Consider the following 24893-nt stretch of genomic DNA (forward strand, 5'->3'; position numbering starts at 1 on the left):
GGGGAAGGTTTTACACATTTCCAGAAAAGGTTGGAAATGGTCAAAGGGAGGTACCCTAAATTTTCAGCAAACAAGAATTTCCAATTTACCTGTTGGCTTATACTTTATACCGATCGTCGTATGAATTTGTCGTCGATTGGTCGTGTTAGCCGATTGTTTTGGAAGCGAAATATGCTATCTATAAACACACGCGCACGGCATCGGCGTGTGTTTCCCATGGGCTCAGTCGAGCCGTGACCGTCCTGGGAGACGTTTACGTCGACACGCGGTAAAGTTTTTCTTGCTGCGATACCGAAAAACGCGCAAATGGAATCTGTGGTGCCGTTGAGATTCGACAACTTAGAATTGAAAAAATGGCTTCATTTTGTGGGCCCTCCGCGACGCTACGGAGTGCTGCAAAAGGTGGGGTGTATGTCCACCGCAGAGGTGGCCTCGAATAATGAATTTAACGAAGTTTTAGTCAAAGTAACGAATGAAGCCGTCGTATGAGCTCTAGTTTGTGTTGTGCGTGATTTGTCAAATAATATTCAACACCCTTAGTGTAGAAATATGTGAAGATGTTACGCGTGAGACGAGTATACTGTTAGAGATCGTTTATTTGACCGAATAGTATAAGTTTCGTTAAAGATTTTATTTATTTTACATCGCGTATTCACTTCACGCGTAAAGATACGCTATGCTATGTAGTATCATCCGAAAGAGGCTTGTTTCAGCTAAAGTTTTTAACGTAATCTCACGATTTTCAAACGATTCAAGAGTCACTTGTACGTACATGCCATCCCGCATATTAGATGAAAAGGGTCATACGATTTCTGCCTTTCATTTATTCGTTACTCGATACTATTGTCTAAACGAATATTTCGTCCTCTATTTATCCGCGTTACGACTTCCGTTGCGACGAAGCTAGCTTCTTGTTCATTGTTTAAAATCAGTTGCGATGGAAGGCGAGCATCGCACAGGCGAAAACAAACGAACGTGAGATGTAAACACGAGCGCGACCGTGATAAACGTTTGTTTCTCTCCTTTCTCTTCTTCGAGTTTCGTATACGTTTTGCTGTACACGAAAACCCGATGAAGTTATGTCGCAGAAATCTAACTTCCAAATACCGTGGCGATTGTTTCAGTTACGTAAGGACCTCCAGAACTTTGGGTTGTCGCGGAGGCAAGTTCATCAAGCGTTGGTCCAACTCGCGACGAAACCACGTGTAATTCTCAAACGGCAACCGACCAGCCGAAGGTATGGGTAAGTTCGTCATGTTCGTTTAATAGGCGTGAATTAAATTGTTGGTAAAATTTGTTGGCTATCTCGAGTATAGCACGACTCACTCGTGTATAGTCGGATAGAATTTAGTTGGTCGTCCAAGGCCTTATATTTCTGAACACAAATGCGTCAGATATGATTCAGAACCTACTTGTTCTTTCAGAGGGGGCATGTTTGTGCAAAGAAACGAGATAGGGTGCCCTCTAGCTAAGATAACGCCTCGCTAGCTGACTGGTCAGTTGACTTTAGTCCGATTACAGTTTAGTAATGGAGACCTTTGAAGCAGAAAGGGAATATGGTGATAAATAATAATTTACAAAAGAATTGTCAAAAATAAATTAGGAATGAAATGCTTTAGTGATAAATGGGCATCTGAAGATTGGTTCTTCGTTAAAATTTATAAATGGAAAATATAGATCTATGTTTAACTAATTATTTACGTACATTTGAGACAGTTTTTAATTATTTAAATTGAACAATATATATTTAGAATTGTATCAGAGGTAACTCTGATTAAAACTAATTATCAATATACATCACAATACAGCAACATATATACGTTACTTAAAACGTTATCCTACTCGAGTATTTTGGAAATTATATGACCTCGTGGAACTTTCCTATATAAGTACTCCGAATATGCTTGACTTTTATTACCGCTGTAGTGGTAGAGATTAAGCTGCGGATTTACGTAAATATGAGAATCGTGCGCTGAAGAAACGCACTTGTAGATAATAAAATATTAACGTTATCATATTAATTGAAATTTATTTGGTTAATCTATCTACATTATACATCTTAATTAAGAATTATTATCGAGTCTGAATTCGAGTGAAAACGTGTACAGATCTGAAAGCCAAGGCAACCGAAGGCACATGTGCTCGAATCTTGGCGCACGTTGGCACACGCGAGCACATGTGCTTTAAATACGATACAGCATTCGACGTTGCAGCGATTGGAGAAAGTAATGTATCCATCAGATCCAGAGTTTGTTTTTTTATGCCATTGATAACGAATTTCTTATTTCTCGTGTACATTGTTTTATCAGACGCAGTTACGAAACATTATAAAATCGAGATAAGAGGCACCTCTTGAATTATCTCTGAACATTTGTGTTCTGATGTCTAGACACCAGTATCGATCCTCCAATTGTTCATACATGTCATCCTTCGTATTTTAAAATATTAAAACTATGTTCCAGCCCGAGGAATTTATCCTTAGAAAATACGAAGGGAATCGACGACGAAGAAGAGGATATACGCAATGAAAAAGCGGAAGACCTAAAGGCATTTAAAGGTGAACCACCCGATGGGCCCCAAGAATCACTCGTGTCGAGCAATAAATATAAGTCAGGCAGTAACACATTAACTACGTTCCACTCATTTGATAAAGCTTTACAGCAATTGAATCAAATTTATTTCGTAAAAATGACTACACGTGAAAATTCGATGAAGAAGGGAGGGTGTACAGTTGTTACTGCAGACACGACGTTCAAGTCGCGAGGCAGAGACTGCACGAAAGATGGTAACTTGCCTCTGAAGAAAAGGTCTATGTGCAATCAAGATGAAGTTCAAGTCACACTCGTTGACGGTATTCGCTCACCACAAAGAACTCCTGATTTGTTATCTGATAAGGTGGGCGGTGTTATTAATCACGAATCAAGTAAGAGACATCGAATGAAGCTCGATTTACATTTTCCTAAGCGGACGAACAATGTTTCAAAAAGCAATACCACTACGTTCCGTGATACTAAAGCTGAGTACAAGAATGAGAATATACATAAGACGAAGTCGAACGAGGCGATAACTTCGGATGCTTCACACAAGAGAAAAAAGATTTCTGCTTCCATAGATGAAATGAAAGAAATTGACAAGAAAAAGAAGAAACATTTGAAGGATAAATTTCGAATATATTTTGGAAATTTTACAAGTGTTAGCGAGGATGAGCAGGAAAAAGATATCTTGCAGAAGAGGTTCAAGAAGAGAAGGAAAAAGGACTCTGTTGACTCTTGTGATTCTGGATTGTGTATTAGCGACGGAAATGTGGCTTCTAACTGCGTGGAAGTTCTGAAGGATATTCAAAGAGCTGTACCTGATTCAACGATGCAAGACGAATTTAACGAAGATACGTCCAAGAAGATGTCTATAAAATCTGAGATAACTAACAAACCACAAGTTCACAGAGATAAAAGTATTATAATTTCTAATGAAATTAAAAGGAGTAAATCACAAGATAGTACATGCAAAACATGTAACATGGAGAAGACGAGGGAGAGAACACTTGAAGAGAAATTAATCAGTATTTTCGGTACAAGTGATGTAGTTCAAATGACGACTCCAACGGATGCTACCTCAAAAACATGCAATGCAGATCGTGATGTTCGACTAGATATAATTGAAGACACTTCAAAAACTGTACCTACAGCGGATGTTACAAGATCAGTCCAAACAAGTGAGGAATTAGAAGTCAATGATCCTGTAGGAATAACAAGAATAGACACTAACACAACACCTTGTGTTACCCCAGAAACGTGCAATACAAACTGTAATGCTGAACTAGAAGTAACCAAAAGTGTTTCAGAAATTATTACAACGGATGTTACAAGAACAGTCCCAACAATTGAGGGATCACAAGCTAATGTTCCTGTAGAAAAAACAGAAACAGACACTAACACAACACTTTGTGTTACTCCAAAAACGTGCAATGCAAACTGTGATGCTCAAGTAGATATAAGTAGAGATACTCGAAAATCTCAAGGAAATGATTTAGATATTAGAATTTTTAATGAATCTATGCAATTGTTTTCCAGTGAAAGTTGTCTGACTGCATCGGATTTGAAAGTATTGACAGGAACAGTACCAAACTATAATAAGGATGATAAAGATAAGGGAGGTACATGCGCGGTAACATGTGCCATCGCGGGTACAGATGTCGAAACTGTTTCAATAAGTAACGATATATGTAACGCGTCGTACGATATAACCAAAACTGTATTACAGGAATTCGGACCGAACCATGCCACAGAACAGATGGATGTTCAGTCGAATCAAATTCCGCATCCTAGGTTAAGGGTACGATCTAGTGCAGAGCTAGGTTCTAGATGGTGTCCCACACCTGTACATTCCATTGAACCCACTGTTTTAAATTCTTCATACACAAATACAATAACACAGTCGGATGCTGCTAGTATTCCATTGCCCTCAGCAACCTTCCAGAAACAACCAATACCTGCCCAATCTGTACCTGTATTTGTCAATTTTACAGCTCCATCCTCCTTAGTTTACGAGGAAGCACCGCCTTCTCGTAGAACAGAGCAGACTAACGTGGAATGTCAGGAAGCTATCCGTAAAATTTTGTTGACTATATATACAATAATTCAATATTTACGCACTTCTAATCACGCCACCAACTCAGATTATGATATGTTACTATATAAAGAATTTGAACAGTTAAAGAATGTAGTGAAAACTGACAACTTCAAAAGACTCGTTTCCGGAGTTTTAAATGGACTTAACAAGAAAATGATCAAAATGCCTTTGTTGACTCTACAAGAGTTATTTATGTATGCGCCATCACTCTTACCTTTATACGTAGAGAGCTTAGATAAAGAAAGCCAACTTCTAAAAAATAATCCTAATATACATCTTAATGTAACACCGTCAGCGTTTACTAAAAGAACTTTGAATGAAAATTCATATCAGAACACTGAAACGTTGCAAAATCCATATGCTACACTCGCGCAGACTAAGCCACAAAATTCGATTCCTATAACTACTATACAAACTCAAAATTCTACGAGTTTAAACCAAACGGCATATTCTAATATTAATTCACCAATGCATATGCATCATAAATATAAATTGTCAACACAACGGCCAGCCTTACAACAGAAACATCATACATATTTAGGTAGGCAGAACCCAGTAATGAATGTCCATGCAATGCAAGGCAACCTCTTACAGCAATCATCGCATTCATCCATTAATGTAAATCAACCAGGGAAACATACGTTTGTACCAGTGACGAATACATCCTATTTACATCATCAGTGTCATGTTCCACAAGACGCTTATGCATCTTCAGGAAATAGAGTTTACGGTGTAAACACGTCTGTACCAAATCATATGATTCGACAAAACAGTAATCCAGCACACGCAATCCAGCATGAAAATACAATTCCAACATATATGAGCCAAAATCAAAATATTAATCCAGTATACATGAACCAGTTACAAAATAATCAAGCACATATAATCCAGGAACAAAATTTTAATTCAGCACAAATAGAGCAACAACAAAATATTAAGGGAATACGCAAGAATCAGCAACAAAATCGGCAAGCATATCCAACAACTGTCCAGCAACAAAATGTTAACTCAGTACACGCGAACCAGCAACAAAATATTAATCCAGTACACGCGAACCAGCAACAAAATATTAATCAGGCACAGGCAATCCAACAGAAAAATATTACATCTACGAATCAACATTTCCAAAACACTATACATACACAATCGAATTTCGATACATTACGAGGAATTCTTCAGTCACACGATAGACCACAATTATTTCAAAATAAACAACAGAATGTTCCGGTAATGAATAATATACCACAAACTGTAGAAGAACTAACGAAAAAATCTCAAAATAGTGGATTGGAACAAGCTACGCCTCCCCCATGTATACAAAACAATCATTTTTCTCAAGCTAAAGAAAAACCAATCCCTACGACGAAAAGAAAACCTGTACAAACTTCATTGGAATCGACAGCGACGGAATTTAATATGTTGCAAAATTTTTCTGATATTCAAAAAATTATGTTATTCAGGCATGTAAACTTTTACTGTAATAGTTGCTGTACATGGTTCGAGCAATCGTATACTACTTCGCAACAGTGGCTGGAAATTTATATCGAAAGGTTGCTACTATTTCAGTTTCAAGCTGTTTTGAAACGCATTGTAGACAAAACTTTGAATTATCACATAAAAAATCTTTCACATGATAAATGTAAAACAAATACGTCGAAAAATAATGTGCTTGAAAATACTAATATTGATGTTCCGAAAGAAGTACAAATTCGTTTACAAGAGAATGAAGTTAATGGTTCAGTTTGTAATTCTGAAGCAAAACAGCAATGTAATACAACTGATGCAGTGCAATGTAATACGGTTCTTCGAGAGAAAATAGAATCAAGAATATCGCAAGAGGAAAATGTACAAAAGACTGAACGGGATGAACAAACAACATTACAGGATACTGAAAATCATACAAATGTTATAAAAGAAGATTTTGGAAGTTCTATACAAAAACAGAGTTCAGACGAATCAGCGAAGATTAACGAAAATATTTCTGACACGACTCAAAACGAATTATTGCCAGCACCTATGTTAGAAGCACGCAGTAAAGACATAGCGCAACAGTCGAACTCGCACTTAGTTATCGTAGAAATTTCTCCTGATAACGATCAAGTAAGAGTTGTTGATACCAATGTAATTGGTGAAATTAAAGATGGCGTAATAGAAATAAACGAAAGTAAAGATACCGTAATAAAAGTGGATGAAACTAAAGATGGCGTAATAGAAATGAACGAAAGTAAAGATACCGTAATAAAAGTGGATGAAACTAAAGATGACGTAATAGAAATGAATGAAAGTAAAGATACCGTAATAAAAGTAAGCGAAACTAAAGATGGCGTAATAGAAATGAACGAAATTAAAGATGTGGATGAAACTAAAGATAACGTGATAAAAATTGAAAGCATGGAGTCTGTGAAGCAAGAACATAATCTAAAAGAGCAAGAACTTTGTTCTACTACTGGGTTATTTATTGCAACTGAAAGTTCAGATAATGATATTAAATATATTAATGATATAGATATAAACGAAGTTGCGACGGAAGACAGTATTACATCGTGCATTGTAGTAGATGTTAGAAGTATTACACTCGAGACTTTTGAGGAAATGGGAGAAGGTAGTTATATATCTGCAACTAATATAGAAGGAAATATCGAAGAAGAAGAAATAAAAATATGTTTATTTTGCAGTAAGCCAAGCACTGTAGTTTGTAAACGATGTTTGGAAGCTAAATACTGCTCTAAAGAATGTGCGAAGTTACATTGGCAACACCATTACCAGAATTGTAAACCCATAGAAAAAAGTATATATTTGTAAGTGAAATTATTCTGTTATTTCCTTTATTCTATATTTACTCCTTTCAATGCAAAGTGCTTTCATTGTGACTCTGTTATGTTAAACAGTATTCATCATTGCTGTTTTGAGCTAGAATTTAAGAATGTTAATGTTTTCTATAGAACTATTTTACAAATTATTACCTTTTGTATAAACATCGTAAAATATATAAAATTTAAAATAATTGTTGTAAAATATTTAACGAATTTCTACAGCATACAAATTTTATCTAATGTTCCTTTTTTCACTGGACAGTTAAAAGAACAAAATTAAATTATATTTTATTACTTTTATTATGAGATAATACAGGATATGAATATATACATAACATCATCGAATGTAAACTACACATATAGTTCTGTTGAGAAGTTATTCTTCATAACCAACACCAGGTATCCAATTCACTTTAGGATTGTGGAATAACGAATGTTTACCATCTCCCCATGGAAAAGGCTGCATCAAAAATCAAAATGATTAAATTGTGTCGTAACTTCATATGAGACCAGAAAACTTTGTTTCTCGTACCTTGTTCATAATCTTCATATAAGGATAATGAATAAATTCTGGTCGTGCATGGTGTTCTTCTTCTTGGTGTCTTATATAACAATTAACCATTGCAAGTGCAATTGCAGGGAAGCCTATGAAAAGACTGATGTTCCTCCATAGCTTTACAGAACCTAAAATTGTAATTGCTCTTATATAATACGTATCCATAACCTTAAACGAAATTTACACTTTGTGGAATGATAACAAAAAACTGTGAAAATGAATTTCTTTATTACTTTATCTTCTTATAAATGAATCGTACGATATGGTGAAATTAATAATAAGAAAGTATTGTAGATGTGTTTTCTACTGTCACTTCTTTAATTTTTACAGTACGTTGCTGCTACATTTTACGTGCAATGGACTAATGAACTTCACGTAATTTACCTTCTCCAGTCTCATGGCAACGCTGTTCCACAGTTTCGACTATATTTGACATACCCCGTTTGAAGACATGGCCAAATTGGCCTACCTTCGAAACGTTCAACATTTTGTACAATGTAATTCAGCTCCTCCTTTAGATTCAATTCACTTCAGTTTGCTGGTACGACTTTCATGTAACAACGTTTTTTGAACTCGCCACCAGAGGTCTACGATTAGAAATCGATGAGGTAAGCTCATCTAGTCACACAAATTCGTGCCGCTCAAGGGGAAAGTCACCAAATTTACCGATTCCTCGACTTTCAGCACAGTATGTACTAGTTCTGGTTATTTGGTTATATGAAACGATAAATGGCGTTACTAAAATTTTATTTATTCATTAAAATTATTAGTTACGAGACTCGTCCAATCCTTTCTCAAGTAACTCGATACTATATAATTTAAGAAAAACCCATCGATACATCGTAGAATGATTACTATATTAACATCATAATAAGAACGAATGTATCGTTATTACTTCAAACATTATCGTGTGCATTGAGATTTCATTAGAATATCCAAGATAAAACTTGAAACTTCTTTCGTTTTCATCACGAGAATTTAATTTCAGTTGTTACACGTACAACTTTCAAACGGTTGCTTCACTTCTCGGAAGATGACGCTCCTATGTCTTTTTTTAAAGAGTTCCGACGTTATTCACAGTTAATAATTCGTGAATTGTTTATCGGTACGGTATGCATTAGGAGGAAAATTTGAAAATTTCAATTTAACTTTTGAGATAACGTGCAACGTACAAGTGTTGGATTTACGAAACCAAAGTGATCGAATACTCGGGAGAATTCATTATCTATTCAACCGATAAACGCGAATGAATTCTGTAGTAATTTTTATACATTTCATTGAAGTTTTAACGTTTGTAATAGGAGGAAAAATCGATTGGACTTGTCTGTCTACGAAGAGGCTGCGAGTGTAAATCTGACCAAATCGTAGGTTACATTTTCTCTCTTTACATTTTGAATGAGTAGTATGTGATTACAGTTCGTAAGGAAGTAATATTTAGTCTGAGGAAATCGTTTGCTGTTAATGAGAGATAAATTAACTATAAATATCAATGAAATTATTGTAACGTTACGTCGGTACGTTAGTTTTATGTTCGGAAAAATTTCTAAAACGGTAAGCCTATCCTTGTGCGTCATCTGTGTTATCCTAGGTCACGTGACAATTCATCCGTCATTTTAATTTGTAATAATTCAAATCGCGCGAATGATGATATTTGTTTTCGTTCTTCTTTTCATTTGACATAAGAGAAACGACTTGTTGTAGCTGTATGCATTATTATTACAGTTAAATTGATACAGTACTACTGTGTTGTCTGTGTTCAGTTTCCGTGACTTTTTTCTTACCGTTTGAAAACAGTTCGCTCGGTCTAAAATGATCTAAAATTATTCGCGTGTATATTTGCGGTACTTAATAATTATTGGGTAGCCAATGAAATATGCCTAATACTACGTCGTTTTATTAATAAATTACATTGTCCTTCAGTTATGAATATTAATTTAGCTGCTTTCATACGATCTATGTAGATCATGTACATATATTTGATAATTGATTTTTGTAACAAATCATTTTATTCCCTATATGTTTATTTTAAATCGTTCTAACGTAATTAAATTCCAATTTTATCGCACTTAGAAGAATTTATTATGCGTCTTGGAACATTTTTAAATTAAATAAAAGATTGGGAACAAAATGAATATTTATTATGTATTGCTAAGATGAAATATTATAATGCTAAAAAGATTCTGTACAATTTTTTAGATCGAATGGGTAATACTACATCGAAAAACAATTATCACAACAATCAGAAGTATACTAGTCAGGTATACATTGCTTGAAATTGTTATAACCTCTACAGTTAAAAATAGTATTATTAATGAATCAAACAAATATTATTACATATGAATGAAAACAGTTTAGTAAATGTTACTTCAATTTTTTTTATATAGTATAGTCTTAGTGATATAATTGGTGGAAGTTGTGTTGGATCTGCGCAATCCACAAAGAGGGAATCTAAATCATGGTCCCGTACGTCTCAGAGAAGGTAGTTCCATTGACTTTATTGATAGAAGTTACACACTTAGAGTGATACATATAAGTATTCTGGAATTTTCAGTTGGACCGAAAATACATTGTATGATCCATTGAGTACTTCAAAAACATCTTGGCCAGTTTCTCGGTCTCAAACAATGTTTCTTCCAGAATTTCAAATAAGACAAGTACCTTTGAAAGCTGCTTATACTATCTTAAATGTGATAGCTAAAGGAGCATATGGAAAAGTATACAGAATCCAGAAGCAAGACACTGGCCAAGTTTTTGCTTTAAAAGTAATCAGCAAAGCCAAGGTGGTCTCGGAAAATGGAGTGACTCAGGCTAAACAGGAAGTATGTATCTTTTAAAAATGAAGTAAGTGTTTGTTTAAGTAAGAAAACATTTTAAAGTGATATTCAATAATAGGTTGCCATACAGAAACTAGTCGGCCACCATCCGTTTATATTAAACTGTTCTCATAAATGGCAAGGCAGAAAGACGTTGTATATTTGTAAGTCTATTATTGTTATAGTATTATTAGTCACTACTGAATGTTTTTTATGATAATTATTAATTTCAGTAACTGATTATGTCGGCGGTGGAGAGTTATTTTCCCTAGTTGAGCAATGCGGTTGTTTGCCAGAAGATATAGCTAGAATATATGTAGCAGAAGTTGCCTTAGCTATCGGTAAGTATTTCTTGTTCTGAACTAGCTGTTGAGCATATACTAAAATATGTTATTTTCTTTATTGTTACACTAGATTTCTTACACAATGCTGGCATAGTTCATAGAGATATAAAGGCAACAAATGTTCTTTTGGATGAGGAGGGTCATGCTGTAATTATTGATTTTGGCCTTGCAAAGTGGTTGAATCATACAGAAAGAACAAATACATTTTGCGGAACACCCGAGTACATGGGTAAATATTGTAAATTCCTCAGTATTATTCGCTTAAAAAGTAGTATATGTTTTGTTTCGCACGCTTCATTTCAGCACCAGAAATACTGAAGAGGCAACATTATGGGCAAGAGGTGGATTGGTGGTCATTGGGAGTTCTGACTTGCTTCATGCTTACAAATCAGGTATGTGACATACCTCCATGTTTTTTATATTTTAAAAGTTCAAATGCCATGGTATGTGACTGAAATTACTATTTTAAATAAGAATTATTAAGCGCATAGTATCGATTATCGTATAGAATATATCAGTTTGGATATAAAGTTTAATTTAATTTACTTTAATTGATAAGTACTAGATTGTTATATATATTTTATGACTTGGAAATATTTCCGTCGCATCCTCATAACCCATTTGAAGCAAGTTTGTAGTATCTGACTCCGTGGCGCAACGGTAGCGCGTCTGACTCCAGATCAGAAGGTTGCGTGTTCAAATCACGTCGGGGTCAAGTCATTTTTTTTTCCATAATTTTTATTATATGTTACGATTTAAAATTAGTTACACTTATTAACTAATAATTTAAAAAATAAAAAGATGACATTTCGTATATATAATTTAATGCAGTCATCTTTTACTCATATGCTTTAATGCAGCATTAATAAACCTTCTTCTCCATAGATTGGAATATAAGTTTGTAGATATACAACCGTTTAATTTCCTCTCAGTCGGGAATTGTAAAATAAAAAGCTAATTCAAGCATAGTAAAAAAATAAACCGCCCCCGGGTGGGCTCGAACCACCAACCTTTCGGTTAACAGCCGAACGCGCTAGCCGATTGCGCCACGGAGGCAGTTGATTGACGCGGTTCTTTTACCTCATTTATACCGAACTTGCATGTTTTACGAATATAGACGTATCGATGTATCATGCATATTATGTTCGCGTGATTTTGCTTTATTTTAAAGTACAAGGATGCATTGAGAAAGTTTAATAGCACTCCTTTTTAATTATCTAAAATTCGAGAATTATTCCTCTTTATTCCTTGATTCTTGAGGCAATCGCAAATGAAACAGCAATCGTTTTATTTTTATTATCGAAGTAGTTCTTTATGTTTTCGAATGAAAACAAATTGAATTCGTAAAGGCTATAGATTCCCAAGAAGAAAATTCTCGATGTCGGCTCATTTCGTTGGTCGATCTTGCGTAAAAGTATGTGGAGACACGAACCGAAGAAACCAACGTACGTATCCCGTTCTGTTGCAAAATCCCAGTCGCGCCTTGACATTTCGCTGGGGTCCACTCACCTCGTCGTATCCTCACTGTTTACAAACCGTACCCGAGCGTGCGCGCACGCCAAGTTTTCAATTCGCCCTTTGACGAATCGATGCACTTGGTTGGATGCATCACGGAGAAATGTCGTCGTCGTGCAGCCTGAAAGATTACTCGCGAGGCGTGACGACCAATCACGCGAATCTACAAGTCTTGTGCAAGTGCATTCCCAGTGGATGCGACGAGATTCGCCCCTTTCGCGAATATCAAAGTGCACGCGCCTCGAGCAAGGCTCAAACTATTCGAACATCACGATTTCAACGCCATTAATCGAATATTACTGTTTAACTATTATTATTTGTATAATTATGCTCAGGATTCGTACCGTAAACCTACATTGGAGCCCCCCAACATTTTTCAAATTAAACGAGGATATTTTCTTTATTAAGATAGAAGTGTTTCTACTATTTTATAAGATGTATTTATTATTTGAACCTCGTTTATACTGTTAGGTGTGAGTCTTTGTACGCGAACGTTACTTCTCGACTCGTTTGTTAGCATATTGTAACGATCAAGACCCATTGTTTTCGCGACAGTAGGCAATGTCGCTATTAGGCTCACGACTCTAGTCACGGCGACCGTAATTGATGCTATCTGGTGAATTGGAATGTGTATGGAATCGACGCCAACACCGTGTAGAGTTCCATCTGGGTGTCAAGTAGCCGTCGCGATTTTCTGAACGGATCGTGATCGATCGTTTCTGATCGAGTTGTGCAAATATTTCTTCCTTTAAAATCGGATCCGAATGTGGAAATTTAAAGCAAGTTCTCTTCATCTTGAATTTCAGAATACTGCTTACCATTTGATTAACCAGGGCTGGGGTTATTTAAATATCGTTTAGAGAGTGCAAATATCTCTGCTATCCTTTCTTTTGATGAAAGAGTTGTTTCTACAGCTGGAAACTAATGGCTCGAAAAGCAGCTGCTCAAATTCAAAATGTATCGACGCATTAGCTAACTTAAGATGTATGGAGTATCGTAAATGAAATATTTCGAATGAAAGGAAAATCCCGTGCCCTTACAAAAAAAAAAAAAAAATTTATATATAATGTAGTCGTCATGCACGGAGGGAGCGTTGTTGGCATGGTGAAACGATTAAAGATCGGCTGGCTTTTGACAGTAATAATAATAATTATTATTATAACGATGATAGCAATAATACAAATAATAATATTAATAATAATAGCGGTACTGGTACTAAATCGTAATAATAATAATAATATTAATAATAATAATGACACGTATCTCTAAAAAAAAAAGACAGAGTCGAAGCTACACACTAGTTTTATTGGGATGAGGTTGTGGTTGTGGTCGTGTGTGATTTTTGACAAAAAAAAAAAAAAATACATAGAGAAGGAAAGAAACTTGGTGGGAGGGGATCTTGTTCGAACGAGGATAACTCTGATCAGGGGCATGGTTCGTCCCCGTGGACAAATCTTAGTGTCCGCTGGGACGAAGGCGAGGATGACCCCGTGGTGACGAGTAGCCAAAGCTGAAATCCTCGACGGGTGAGGTCCACGTGTTCCTGACGGGCTACGCGCAGACACATCTTCGTCGCACGAAACGTAGGCGAACGTCGAGCATCCACGTCGTCGTCGTAGATGTTTTCATGATCTTCGCGTGGATGTCCAAGCCGTTAGGTTTCCTCTTCCGTGGCCAGGCGTCACGTGGTCATCCTGTCCCGTGATCGATGAACAATTTTTTGTTTTTTCTCAAACCCGTGGCGCGTCGGGGAAGTATTTGGACCCTGCCAACGACCGATCGAGAAACAATCTCTCTCTCCCATTCACACCGATATCGCTTTCACTCCGTTTTCCTCTTTTTCGCCCGCTCTGCTGTTGACACTTCCTGACGTGCACGAGCACCCCGTCTCCACTCTCTCTCTCTCGCTCTCTCTCTCTCTCTCTCACTCTGAATCGCGCCTCTATCCGTGGGAAGAACTCGCGCCCATCCCCGTGTCGCTCTGATGTGTCTCGACGTCAGGAGCCCTTCTGGTCTTCTGGGTGACATTTTTTGCTGCTGGGGGCTACACCGTTGCTCGTCTTCCCGCTTCGTCTCGCGCGCGATTGTCGTTGCTCGTTATCTAAACTTGACTTCTTGGATACGTCAGTTCCTGGGGCTTGGGGAGCAACTCCGGCTTGGCCTCGGTTGGCTTGGCCTCCTTCTCCTCGGAGGACTTGTCCTCGTTGCTCTTTGCCTCTTCGCTGCTGTTGCTTTCCTTTATCTCGGCCGATTTGTCCTCCGAGGACTCCTCCGAACGTTCCTTCACTTCCTTCGCTGCTTCCGGCTTCATGGGTTCCTCCTTCTTCTCCTCGGCTTTCTCGGGCTTCGCCTGGGGCTGGGCTTCGGCGTTTTCGGGCTTGGCCTGGCTGGACTCTGCGGGTTTCGCCTGTTGCGATGACTCCTCAGCCGCCATCTCGGCGCTCTTGGCTTCCTTGGCTGGCTGAGCCGCGGAGTCGGCCTTCTCTTCGCTCTTGGAGGACTCCTCGGAGCTGGCGGCGGGTTGCTCAACGGCAGGCTCGATGTTCTCGCTCTTCAGGGCTGGTTTCGCCTCTTCCGCGAGCTTGGCTTGCTCTGGTTGGCTCTTCTCGGCCTCCGCGGCGATCGCAGCGACGGCGGCTTGCTCGGCTGGTTGTTCAGGCGCTTTCTTTGCCGCGTTAGGGATTGCTTCTTCGGCATCGCGGGTCACGCGGTCTGGCTTCTCTTCGACTTTCTTCTCTTCTTCCTGGGGCTTGTCAGCCTTCTTCTCCTCGATGGCTGGCTGAGCCTTCTCCTCGGAGGATTCGGCTGATACGGCGGGGGCGGGTTCGTCCTCCTTCCTCACGCTAGGCTTGGCTTCCTCGGCCTTCTTCTCTTCTTTTGGCTCCTCCTTGGCCGCAACCTCGCTCTTCTCGTCGGAGTCCACCTGCTCGGAGCTCTTGCCTTCGATGTTCACGGGTTTCTGAAATACAGGAATTGAATTTAGAGAATACCTAAAACTAAATGTCCTTGCGACACGAGAGACTAGAGTTATTCAATTCTTCAGGAATTTTATCAAACGACCGTCAATAGTGCTACTTACAGGCTGTTCAGCCAAGGGAGCAGCAGGTTCCTGCTTGTTGGGCTCCTGAGGCGCGGGTTGAACGGTTTCGTGGGATTCGGAAGCTGCTGGTTTCAGGCTCTCCTCTTCCTTCTTGGGCTCCTGAGGTTCTTCAGCTTTTTGTTCCTGAGCAGGCTGCGGCTGGGACTCTTGTGGCTGAGGTTGTTGCTCGGCCTGCTTCTTTTCGGGGATTTCATCCTTCTTTTCCTCGGCCTTCGCCTGTGGGAGTTCCTCCTTCTTCTCCTCTGCCTTTTCGGGCTGTTGAGCGTTTTCCGGAATAGAGCTGCTCCTCACGCTTGGCTTCTCAGCTAGCTCGGCCGGCTTCGCGATCTCCGCTGGCGCCGGTTCTGCTGGTTCTTGGCTTGCCGTGGGAGTAGCCGCCAACTCGGGCATCGTGAGCTTCACAGAGCTCGTCGACTTCTCCAAAGGCACCACCTGAAGTGATTCCTGGTTCTCCGCCACGGGCATGGCGAACGCCGCCCCCACCAGGAACATCATCGTCACGATCAGCTTCATCTCGATATCTGCAAATGAAAAGGGAATGCTTAGATCTCAACGATGCTTGGATTCGCGATCAAGGGATATCGCCATCAGCGTCGATACTTGTTCGGTTGGACACACTTTCATCTCGAGTTCGATCAGTTCATAGAAAAAAAGTTCTCCACCCCGCGTATCGTTTTTCTAACAGCAGTCGAATTCGTGAAAGTGAAAGTTCACACAAAGCCGAGCGAACGCAAACGTGGGATCGGCGTAGATTCGAATCCAAGGGTTCCAGCAAAGGTTTCGACGAAGACCACGGCACGGATGAAGAGGAAACGAGCGAGCGGTGGACGTTCCTCGCAATCTTCCAGTTAAGAGAGCGGACGTGATCGCGAGAGCTCTCTCGTACTTGGCATGAATGGAGAACACGGCCGTATGAATGAGCCGCGAGACGAAAAGGCTACGCTGGCCGGCATAAAGAGACAGGGGGAACCGGGAGGTAGAGGAATGGACAAGGGGCTGCTGCGAGGATCCGGCAGGAAGGAGAGGGACAGGTGACATTGAACCGAATGCATTAAATAAGGCGAGCGTCATGGAGCTAATGACAGGATGCGCGCCCCTCGCAGCTCGTTACTAGCGCGTTCGCGCGACTTCTCTGCCCGTGTCGTCGTTTTTCTTTCTTCCACGTTGGTACCAGCTCTCGCTCCGGCACGTTGCGTGTTCGCGCGGAAGACGAACGATCAATTAAGCGGACACGCGTCCCGCGCTCGCGTGTTCGTCGCCGGATGCTGGGGATACCTCGCAGATTCTCCGAATTCAAACGCGAATTTAATTAGACGAGCTATCTTTTACATTGGATGTCAGTCAAAGAACGATATTATCGTTACGTACTCTGCTTTTTAATTCCTCGTGTGTACTACGTCTATTTTCGTTGTACGTTCCCGCGTTTTTTTATATTTTATTTTCGCCCATATTCGATACTTATCCACCCGCTACTACGATTCTTGTACCCGAAAAACGGAGCGGCGAACGTGACGCATAGCAATCCGTTAGGCAAACTGCGTTGCGTGATTCGCGAACGGAAAGTGGAAACGTGGGTGGGACATCCGGAACGCGCTCGAACGGAAGGAGAGAGGACATTGTCCGGGCCGTTGCAATCGAAACCGGAGGATTCTACTTTCAACGAACTCGCGAGCCATCGAAAGAGAACGTCACGAGGCGAGACGTCGAATCGAATTCAGCATTGTCGGTTCTACGAGGTTTATTCTTGGTTAGCGACTATAGGTGCTTAACCCAGACTCAACGACGAGAGAAAGGATTCTTTCGCACCAGCACTCGGGTGCCAATCAGCTTTCAGTATGCGGGGTCTCCCATGTGTCTTTATGAAAGAGCTCGTAACCTTTTCATTACTGAATTAATCAGTAGTGCGTCGAATTTATTACACAATTCATATTTTAATTATCATACTCGCGGTGTGTAAAAACTAGAAAAGTGGAGCTAAAAGGTTTATATAGTCGGTGTTCACCTGGAGTAATATTCTTTGTAAAACATTTTTTCGTAGATTCAACTGTTTCGTAAACAAAGTAAATGTTGCATGGAAGTCTGGCTTCATTGTAGCCAGACAATGCCTAACCTTCTACTCCACCTATCGCAGGAATCAATCGATCGAAACCACCGATGTTAGTTCGTCGTACTTACTATTTTATACGAACGCACGAAGTATTGTTTTACAATTGTCTCGAGTAAGTTTAGCGTAACAGCGTGTACCGCGGTGTAAATCGATTCCGGCGCGCGAATCGGTATCGCTGATTCTTCGGCGAGTCGAAAGCTGTCTTCGTGAAACTCATAGGCGAAATCGGAGACGATCGGCGTCCATTGGATACATTGCTGCGGCGAACATTACTCGCGGACGTTAGCGAGCGAAACGCAAAACGCTGACGAAATCCGGTCGCGCGAGCTAGACCAGCTTCGAGTGAAATAAAAACCAAGTCCAATAGCATTCTTTCGAGTTCGCAGCTACCGTTGAACGACCTTCCGCTCCGGTGTGGCGCGAGTCGCTGCTAATCGAGCGGGTAATTTATACTCGGGGAAGCTGTTCTCGACTCGCCAAGCGAGTGGAGGCATAGTCGATGGAAAGAATATGCTTTGGATGCATTATACGATCCAATTCCAAACGACAAATTCTTCGCACAGGTATCTCAAACGGGTACGAGCCTCACAATCATCTTTGCATGAAGATTCGGATGACGTCCTTCTTCCAAACACGTCTACTGAATCTTCTCGACAAATGATTATGCACCTCGGTAATTGTAGAGGCTGTATATTTATCTAATTTTAAAAATAATTAATCCAAAGTCAATTTTTTCATTGAAATAGTCTTTAAAACAAAAAATTAACGTAGCGACTCGTTTGAGAGGATTTAGGTAGGCTTCGAGAGGTCAGTTACCTCTGGGGATGACTTCCGTCAATGTTTACCTCTGACAGTGCATTATTTACAAATATTAACTCAACGTCCCATGATAGAGTGGTTATAATTGATCAAAGGAGAAGTGGATTAACCAAAGTAGAGTAAGCTACGAGTGATCTACAAATGCGAGTCGAGACACCAGAGGTCCTCCTAGGATGAATGGCTGAGATCGATGAGAAAAGAAAAACAAAGGAATCAACACAGATGTATCTGCCGCGAGTGATCGAGGATCGAAGAACACGTGATCGTCTTTGTACCTTATTCGTACATGGGTTGCCGAAAAGTTGCGCAAAAAGGAGCCGACGAAACTTGTTTCTGTTGTCCCAGAAGACACGCCTTCTGGAGAACGCGACCCAAGTGGAATGCGTGGCCGAGATGGAGAGCGGAGAGGGAAACCTGGAGGAACGGAGATAAAGACGGAAAAACTGGCCGACAGTGCTGATCGAGGGAGGCAGGAGGCAACGATCCAGTTTTTACTACGACTATGTGTTTGGCAATGCAACTACAGCTCCTGTTGCGGTTGCACTTGAGGTTGCGGGAACCGATAGGGCACTTTGTTCGCGATATCGTCGAGACAAGCGTTCAAACAGAAACGGGATGAAATCTATGCAAACGACGAGCATCGAATAGAAGATAAACGAAATCGGCGATAAATAAATATTTTCGTTGTTATCTGTTATCTTCGCTCGAAGGTTCAAATTTTAAAAACAGACGAATAAGAAGAAATCGTATAATGCTAACACTGTCGATAGTATTCTGGAAAATTCTACATCGGAGTTCATGTCCCGTTGAAGAATTATCATTACCGTATCTCGTAATTAACGGGGGTAACGTATCAGTCGAATGCCTCAAGGGGTTAAGGAACGAGTGTGCATTACCAAGTCGCATGATCGGCTTTAATAACGAGAGTCCATGCTCGATGGTATTGCGAGCGGACGTAATGGGCCGCAATAGAGTTAATTACAAAGTGGTCGTAGAGTCGGTGGCGGCGCGGTGGACGTTTGCCTGGTTCTAATACGAACGGTTTAGGCTGTTTCGAGTCGACGGTATCGGTTTCGGAAGTCGTGTAATCGCCCCAGGATGAAAAACAAAGCCCCATGATCTCGCGAACGAACGGCGAACACGACGAGGTCGACGGAGAGGATGCGCGGCTGTGAAAGATGATGGACACCCATTACCTTATCAAGATCATCAGAGATGTAATAATGGTACCACGCTTACAAAGAAGACGCGACCCATCAAGTGGTTCACCGCTTCACAATGCTTTCTGCCCTTCTCTCTTTCTCTCGGATCCATTGTCCAGCTCTATCCTTTTCGAAGTGCGCGATTGTCGATCTAATCTGCGTATATTGAATCAATTGGACGGAGAATGCGGCGCAGTTGACGCGAACGTGCTGGAATGCCTGTCCGATCTATGATCAACATCCCTGTATCGCGAGAAGGGTTAAGTGCGCGGGACGATCCTCGAAAAAAATAATGATTCAGGGGTGCCACGATTTTCGTATCGTCGAATTAATTTCTGGAGACTCTCCGGATAGCAGAGGCTCCCGAACTTTAACCCCTTAAAGTCCACGTCGTGACTCGGCCTTGCTGGCAGGTCAGAGTGTCGCGACCTTATAAGTTTCAACCCTTTCGACGTTGAATGCCGAACAATCGCAAAGTACGAGTAACAAAGGGCCAAACTAAATCAAGCGAATGGAACAAGATAATGTTTAGCAAGAGAATCAATATTAAACATTTCGTGTTCAACTGTCGACACAATGGCGTGCAGTGGATGACGATGTGAAAATCCTGGCACCTTATTTAGGTCTCCATTTGTCGATTCGTGATTTCAGTTTTAGAAGTTTTAGATCGTGTCGACGTCCCGCGAATGATCGTTCACGGAATTTCTGGAAAGGGATCGTCGACGAATTAGAGGATCCTCGGTTGGCTCGTTCGCGCCTCGTGTGTCGCAGCCTCGCGGATCGAGCAGATTAGCGACAGGCTAATTAACCGTGAGGAAACGCCAGCGAGGGCAAGGGAGGGGAGTGGAGAAAAAAAAATAGTACGTCGCGAGAGGAGGACGAGGATTACGCAAACGCGGGGTCAGCTTGTGAAATCCGCGGAAATTATATGTTCCGACTATTATCCCATTTGCGCGCGTTTTCCCCGCTTTAATCGTCGCGATTTCGAAGACAGCCATTTCGCGGGACGCAACCGTGTCTGGGGATTGCGATCCCTCGGCTTACGAAACGACATCCGAATCCCAATTACAGTGGTGGCTCGCATAATGTTCGAAACCGGCTAGTTATCGATAAACCGGGCACGGGCAGAGAATGTTTCATGTCGAGAGTGGTTAGGACGAAAGAACTTGGAAACGATAGAAGGTAGAGTTGTCGAAGAAACGGAATACATTTGTTTGTTTATAGGAGCAACTTCGGGATGAGGCTCGGTCGTCTTTGTCGATGGTTGCTCGTGCTGAATAAACATAAACAGTGTTGATGGTCGCTTCTGACTCTGAATACTCAAAAATGTTGACGGTGACTCGAAAGATTTGTACCATTTTTAAAATTTGGAAGAGCTACACGAGCCGCGAGTTTGAAGAGAAGAACCGATGAGGGTCCGCTCAGACTTTCGACTTTGCGTCGCACGAGAGTTGCCTGGAGGTGTTGGCAGGGGTAAAAAGCATCTTGCAGTCGGGGCAGAGTCGACCAAGTCTACCATATAGAACCCAGTGCCATTTTCGGTAAAAGAATCCTCGAGTGAACTCTCGTACGAGGGAAAGTAGTCAGTCGGAGCGAGCCCTGACTCGATTAGATCGGTCTTCGATACAGAATCGTCCGTATCTTCCAGCTACCAAGACAATCTCGCGACGCTGCAACTGAAATTCAATGAGAGTCCCTCGAATCGAATTTCGATTAGACTATCCTCTGACTATCCCAAAGAAATTTTGACATTTTCCCCAAAGTCCTCTCGACGGAGCGTCAGGCTCGATGGTCTAATTACGATAACCGAATGTGGATCAGCGATTTCTGGTGCAGCGACTCCACAGCCCTAACTGTGAACGCGATAATGTAATTGTAATGGCTCTGTACTCACGTCTTTTTCTCTCCTTGCCGTGTAACCGATCTGGTCGTCGACTCGTTGACGTTCTCCTGGACTTCTCTTCCTGCTGGCGATGCTCGCTGCGATACTCTCTCTCTCTCTCTCTCTCTCTGTCACCGATTAAACTGAACCGGTCGAACTTTACGATTGCGTATTCGTTAAAACTCGGGGTTAAGGGATGCGACAGACAGGACAAACGAGAGTCGAATAGACGCACGAGATCCTCTCTTTTTGTACGCGCGCGTGCGATTACGCTCGTTTGCGATGGGGAACCGTTCGTCGGCGTACGGGATGAAGGTTGGGTCGTGTGTCGAGATGGAATCGTCCGGGGCCCGCTTATATACCCATTTGCCCACCAGGTCGCCGTGGCTGGGGCTCGCATAGGGGGCCCCGACCCTCTTCGCCTGGTATCGCCAGGGGCCCCTCTTTTACTTCGCTCGTCTCCTCTCTCTTCGACTGCATCGCTGCACTTTGTTCGCCAGTGTCCTCCCCTCCCTCCCTCGTTACTTAGCCGCTTCCCTGCGTTCGCTTTTCCTTCTTCCTCCCCAGGCCGCCGATCTCCAGGCTCGTTCGTCGATTCCTCTCTTCGCGGCCCACGCCAGGAGCAAAACGAACGGCGATCCTCCGCTGATTTTCAAGCAACGCTTGCTCCACGGGCCGATGTCGCCCTGGGTAAGGGCCATCAGTGCTCGACGTAGGCACCTGGACGTGTCAGTCGAGAGACCAGTCGTTAGGGCTCTGGAACCTGATGGAAGTTTTGGAAGTTCGCGAGATTCCCTTCGTTAGAGTTTGAATTTTCAACTGCAACGCGTGCTATGTAGAATGTCATCGAGGTCGAGGTCCATCAGTGTCGAACACACGGACTCCTGGATGTTTCGCTCGAGGGACCAGTTGTTAGGGCTCTAGAACTTGATGGAAGTTAGGAAGTTCGCGAGATTCCTTTCGTTAGAGTTGAAATTCTCAACTGCAACGTGTGCTTTGTCATCGTGGTTAAGGTCCATCAGTGTGGAATGTAGGCTTCTGAATCTTTCAGGCCGTATTCGTCCCTGAGGGATTCGCAACGTTAGGATTCTGGAAGCTTAGCTTCTCGTTAAAGATCCAATTTTCAAGAATTGTGTGCTCCATCAATGGGGATTTCACTTAGGTGTACCTAAACGACTCCGTCCCTAAAGTTGTTCCAAAAGCTTCGCACGTTAAAGCAGTTAGCTCTATACAAATCAGTGTTGCGTTTGACAATTTTTCACGAAAAATCTACTCTCGTTCCCTTGTTGACATTAGAGTCGCGACGCACTGCACACCTGCGCGATTCGATTTTCTTTTCACACGACGGTGTTTCAAAAGCACTCGTTCAGCATGATTCACTGTTCACCGGAAGTGTAACAGTAGCGCGGTGCGAACTTGATAAACGTGCAAAGAACCTTGATGGTTAAAAGAGACGTCACAAATACTACGCGTTATTACTCATCCTATCCTCTGCTTCGTCGACTCTTGCCTACGATCATTTTAATAACGCGAATGAAACGAAGGTTTCGCGGGTCTCGTTACCCATTGACAATCAACGAATATACATTTCGTATCTTTTTTAAAATCGTGGGAGTTGTTTCACGCGAACCGAACAATCAAAATTGATCGCCTCAAAGAAAATTCTAGAAAGGGTTCAAGTCATCCGAGGCTCGGTCCACTGATAAGTCCTTTCAGCCGAGTGGAGCGACCGGGACGTGGCGAAATTAGGATTAGTTAAAGTCTGTTATAAATTGCACGACGTACATACGTCGCGTGGTAACAAGCTCCAGGAAAGTCGCGTCTTTCGGACGCTTGAGCATGTTGGACACGTGCGGGACGATTCGTTTGAGCTCATTGAGAAGAGTATCCTTGCCCGGGAACGAGAGAAAGACACACGTGACTCCTGTCACGCGAAATTTCGCGGGTCGAATTAACGCCCGGTGTCTGCCCTCGACCGTTAAGAGGTCGCATCAACGATAATTCGCATAAAGACAACACAATAAGAGGAATCGCTTTACGTAACGAATAGGGTAATTCTATCAGACGGCCGAACAATGACGAGCGAGACACTTCTCTGCTCCTAGTCTCGGACGACGTTGTCTACTTCTTGGAGTTGCTTTTTATTTATTACCGAGTTTATTAACAATGCTGTTGCACGGCTTCCTGTATTCGTTAAGGCCTAATAATTTCACGCGAACAAGATATCACTTCAAGCTAATCCAGTCGAAACTAATTTTCATTTAGCATCGAATACAGTGATAACGATCAGGAGGTGAACCAAGAATGCTTGCGATTAATTATTTTGGCATTGAATTATGTAGTTTTCACGACGTCGGAGAAGCTTGTGACTCACGGCGAGCGTCTTTCCTGCTCGTCTTGGACGCGTGTCGCGCGCGTAGCTACGTGTTTTATTATGTAAATGTGAAGGGTGGACGCGCTCGAGACGCATCTGGCGAACGAGGACGTGGTCTCGACTCCGCCGAGACGAACCTCGCGATTTTCCATCGCGGATCGATTCGATCCGTGAACTCCTCGAACGCTGTTGCACCGCTGGAGCTGGGCCAACGGAGCGACGCGATGCATCTTCGACGCTCGGACCGGTTCTCTTCAGGGCGAAGGTCGTCGCCTGATGTGAGGTCGACGATACCAGACGCCTGGGCTTCAGGTCTTTTGAAATTTTCGCCGAGCTACGGTTAAGGTGCTCGTCAGAATATTATTTAGGTATTAACACTGTGGCTTTGTCGAAGCAATAATATTACATCGATATTCTCGTAGCGATAGCTTCGCGTCAAAAATATGGGAGGAATATGCGAGTATCTTTACGTCTCACACTCGAATTGAAACTCCGAAAAGACAACTTGGACGCAATCTCATTAGTAAGCATTTTTCGTTGCAACTATTTCGGTCGCTTTTTTTGGAGGTCAGAAACAAAGCGATGAAAAGATAACATCTCGGAATATTTAGCGAGGTCTAAAAGTTCTCAGGCCAACCGTGGAAGGTCCTTTACACCAGCGTTTCTCAACCTTTCGATCTACCCAATCCCCATTATTTAAGATGGACTATCTCTGTACCACGTTTTCATAACAAGTACT

At 41.6% G+C, this 24893-nt stretch overlaps 4 protein-coding genes and 2 non-coding genes across 15 annotated transcripts in view; 3 read left to right on the plus strand and 3 right to left on the minus strand.

The window, feature by feature from the left end:
• Positions 1-6: 6 nt before the first annotated feature.
• LOC128891504 (uncharacterized) lies at positions 7-7633 on the plus strand. Of its 2 annotated transcripts, XM_054150996.1 has the most exons (4): positions 7-402; positions 1125-1243; positions 2463-7231; positions 7305-7633. In XM_054150996.1, exons 1-4 carry the CDS (start codon positions 307-309, stop codon positions 7319-7321), a joined length of 5001 nt encoding a protein of 1666 aa, XP_054006971.1. In that variant the 5' UTR covers positions 7-306; the 3' UTR covers positions 7322-7633. The 2 variants fall into 2 exon arrangements, with proteins under 2 accessions (XP_054006971.1, XP_054006970.1); XM_054150995.1 differs by having other exon boundaries at positions 2463-7633.
• A 90-nt stretch (positions 7634-7723) lies between these two features.
• LOC128891524 (cytochrome c oxidase subunit 6A1, mitochondrial-like) lies at positions 7724-8567 on the minus strand. The gene is made up of 3 exons (XM_054151066.1): positions 8383-8567; positions 7975-8126; positions 7724-7902 (listed from the first exon to the last, which is right to left on the minus strand). The coding sequence occupies exons 1-3, from the start codon at positions 8483-8485 to the stop codon at positions 7819-7821; spliced, it is 339 nt and encodes a 112-aa protein (XP_054007041.1). The 5' UTR covers positions 8486-8567; the 3' UTR covers positions 7724-7818.
• A 41-nt stretch (positions 8568-8608) lies between these two features.
• Positions 8609-24893, plus strand: part of LOC128891515 (serine/threonine-protein kinase S6KL) — a 48644-nt gene continuing 32359 nt past the window's right edge. Inside the window, exons 1-9 of one of the 9 annotated variants that reach the window (XM_054151031.1) lie at positions 8609-8686; positions 9300-9362; positions 10195-10256; positions 10383-10477; positions 10550-10817; positions 10891-10975; positions 11045-11152; positions 11226-11384; positions 11459-11547. In XM_054151031.1, the coding sequence (XP_054007006.1) occupies positions 10200-10256; positions 10383-10477; positions 10550-10817; positions 10891-10975; positions 11045-11152; positions 11226-11384; positions 11459-11547 (861 nt within the window). In that variant the 5' untranslated portion in view covers positions 8609-8686; positions 9300-9362; positions 10195-10199. Of the gene's footprint in view, positions 8687-8750; positions 9363-9413; positions 9550-9570; positions 9965-10194; positions 10257-10382; positions 10478-10549; positions 10818-10890; positions 10976-11044; positions 11153-11225; positions 11385-11458; positions 11548-24893 lie in introns of those variants that run through there. The other 8 variants (XM_054151036.1, XM_054151035.1, XR_008460850.1 and 5 more) reach the window with 8 other exon arrangements.
• Trnaw-cca (transfer RNA tryptophan (anticodon CCA)) lies at positions 11799-11870 on the plus strand. Its single transcript has one exon. It is a non-coding gene; the product is annotated as a tRNA-Trp (tRNA).
• Positions 12138-12211, minus strand: Trnan-guu (transfer RNA asparagine (anticodon GUU)). The gene has a single exon. It is a non-coding gene; the product is annotated as a tRNA-Asn (tRNA).
• On the minus strand, positions 13800-22127 carry LOC128891512 (uncharacterized). Its single transcript, XM_054151021.1, has 3 exons — positions 21793-22127; positions 15750-16291; positions 13800-15629 (listed from the first exon to the last, which is right to left on the minus strand). The coding sequence occupies exons 2-3, from the start codon at positions 16281-16283 to the stop codon at positions 14772-14774; spliced, it is 1392 nt and encodes a 463-aa protein (XP_054006996.1). The 5' UTR covers positions 16284-16291; positions 21793-22127; the 3' UTR covers positions 13800-14771.

Source organism: Hylaeus anthracinus, unplaced genomic scaffold (assembly GCF_026225885.1).
Source record: "Hylaeus anthracinus isolate JK02 unplaced genomic scaffold, UHH_iyHylAnth1.0_haploid 12002, whole genome shotgun sequence".
Taxonomy (NCBI): domain Eukaryota; kingdom Metazoa; phylum Arthropoda; class Insecta; order Hymenoptera; family Colletidae; genus Hylaeus; species Hylaeus anthracinus.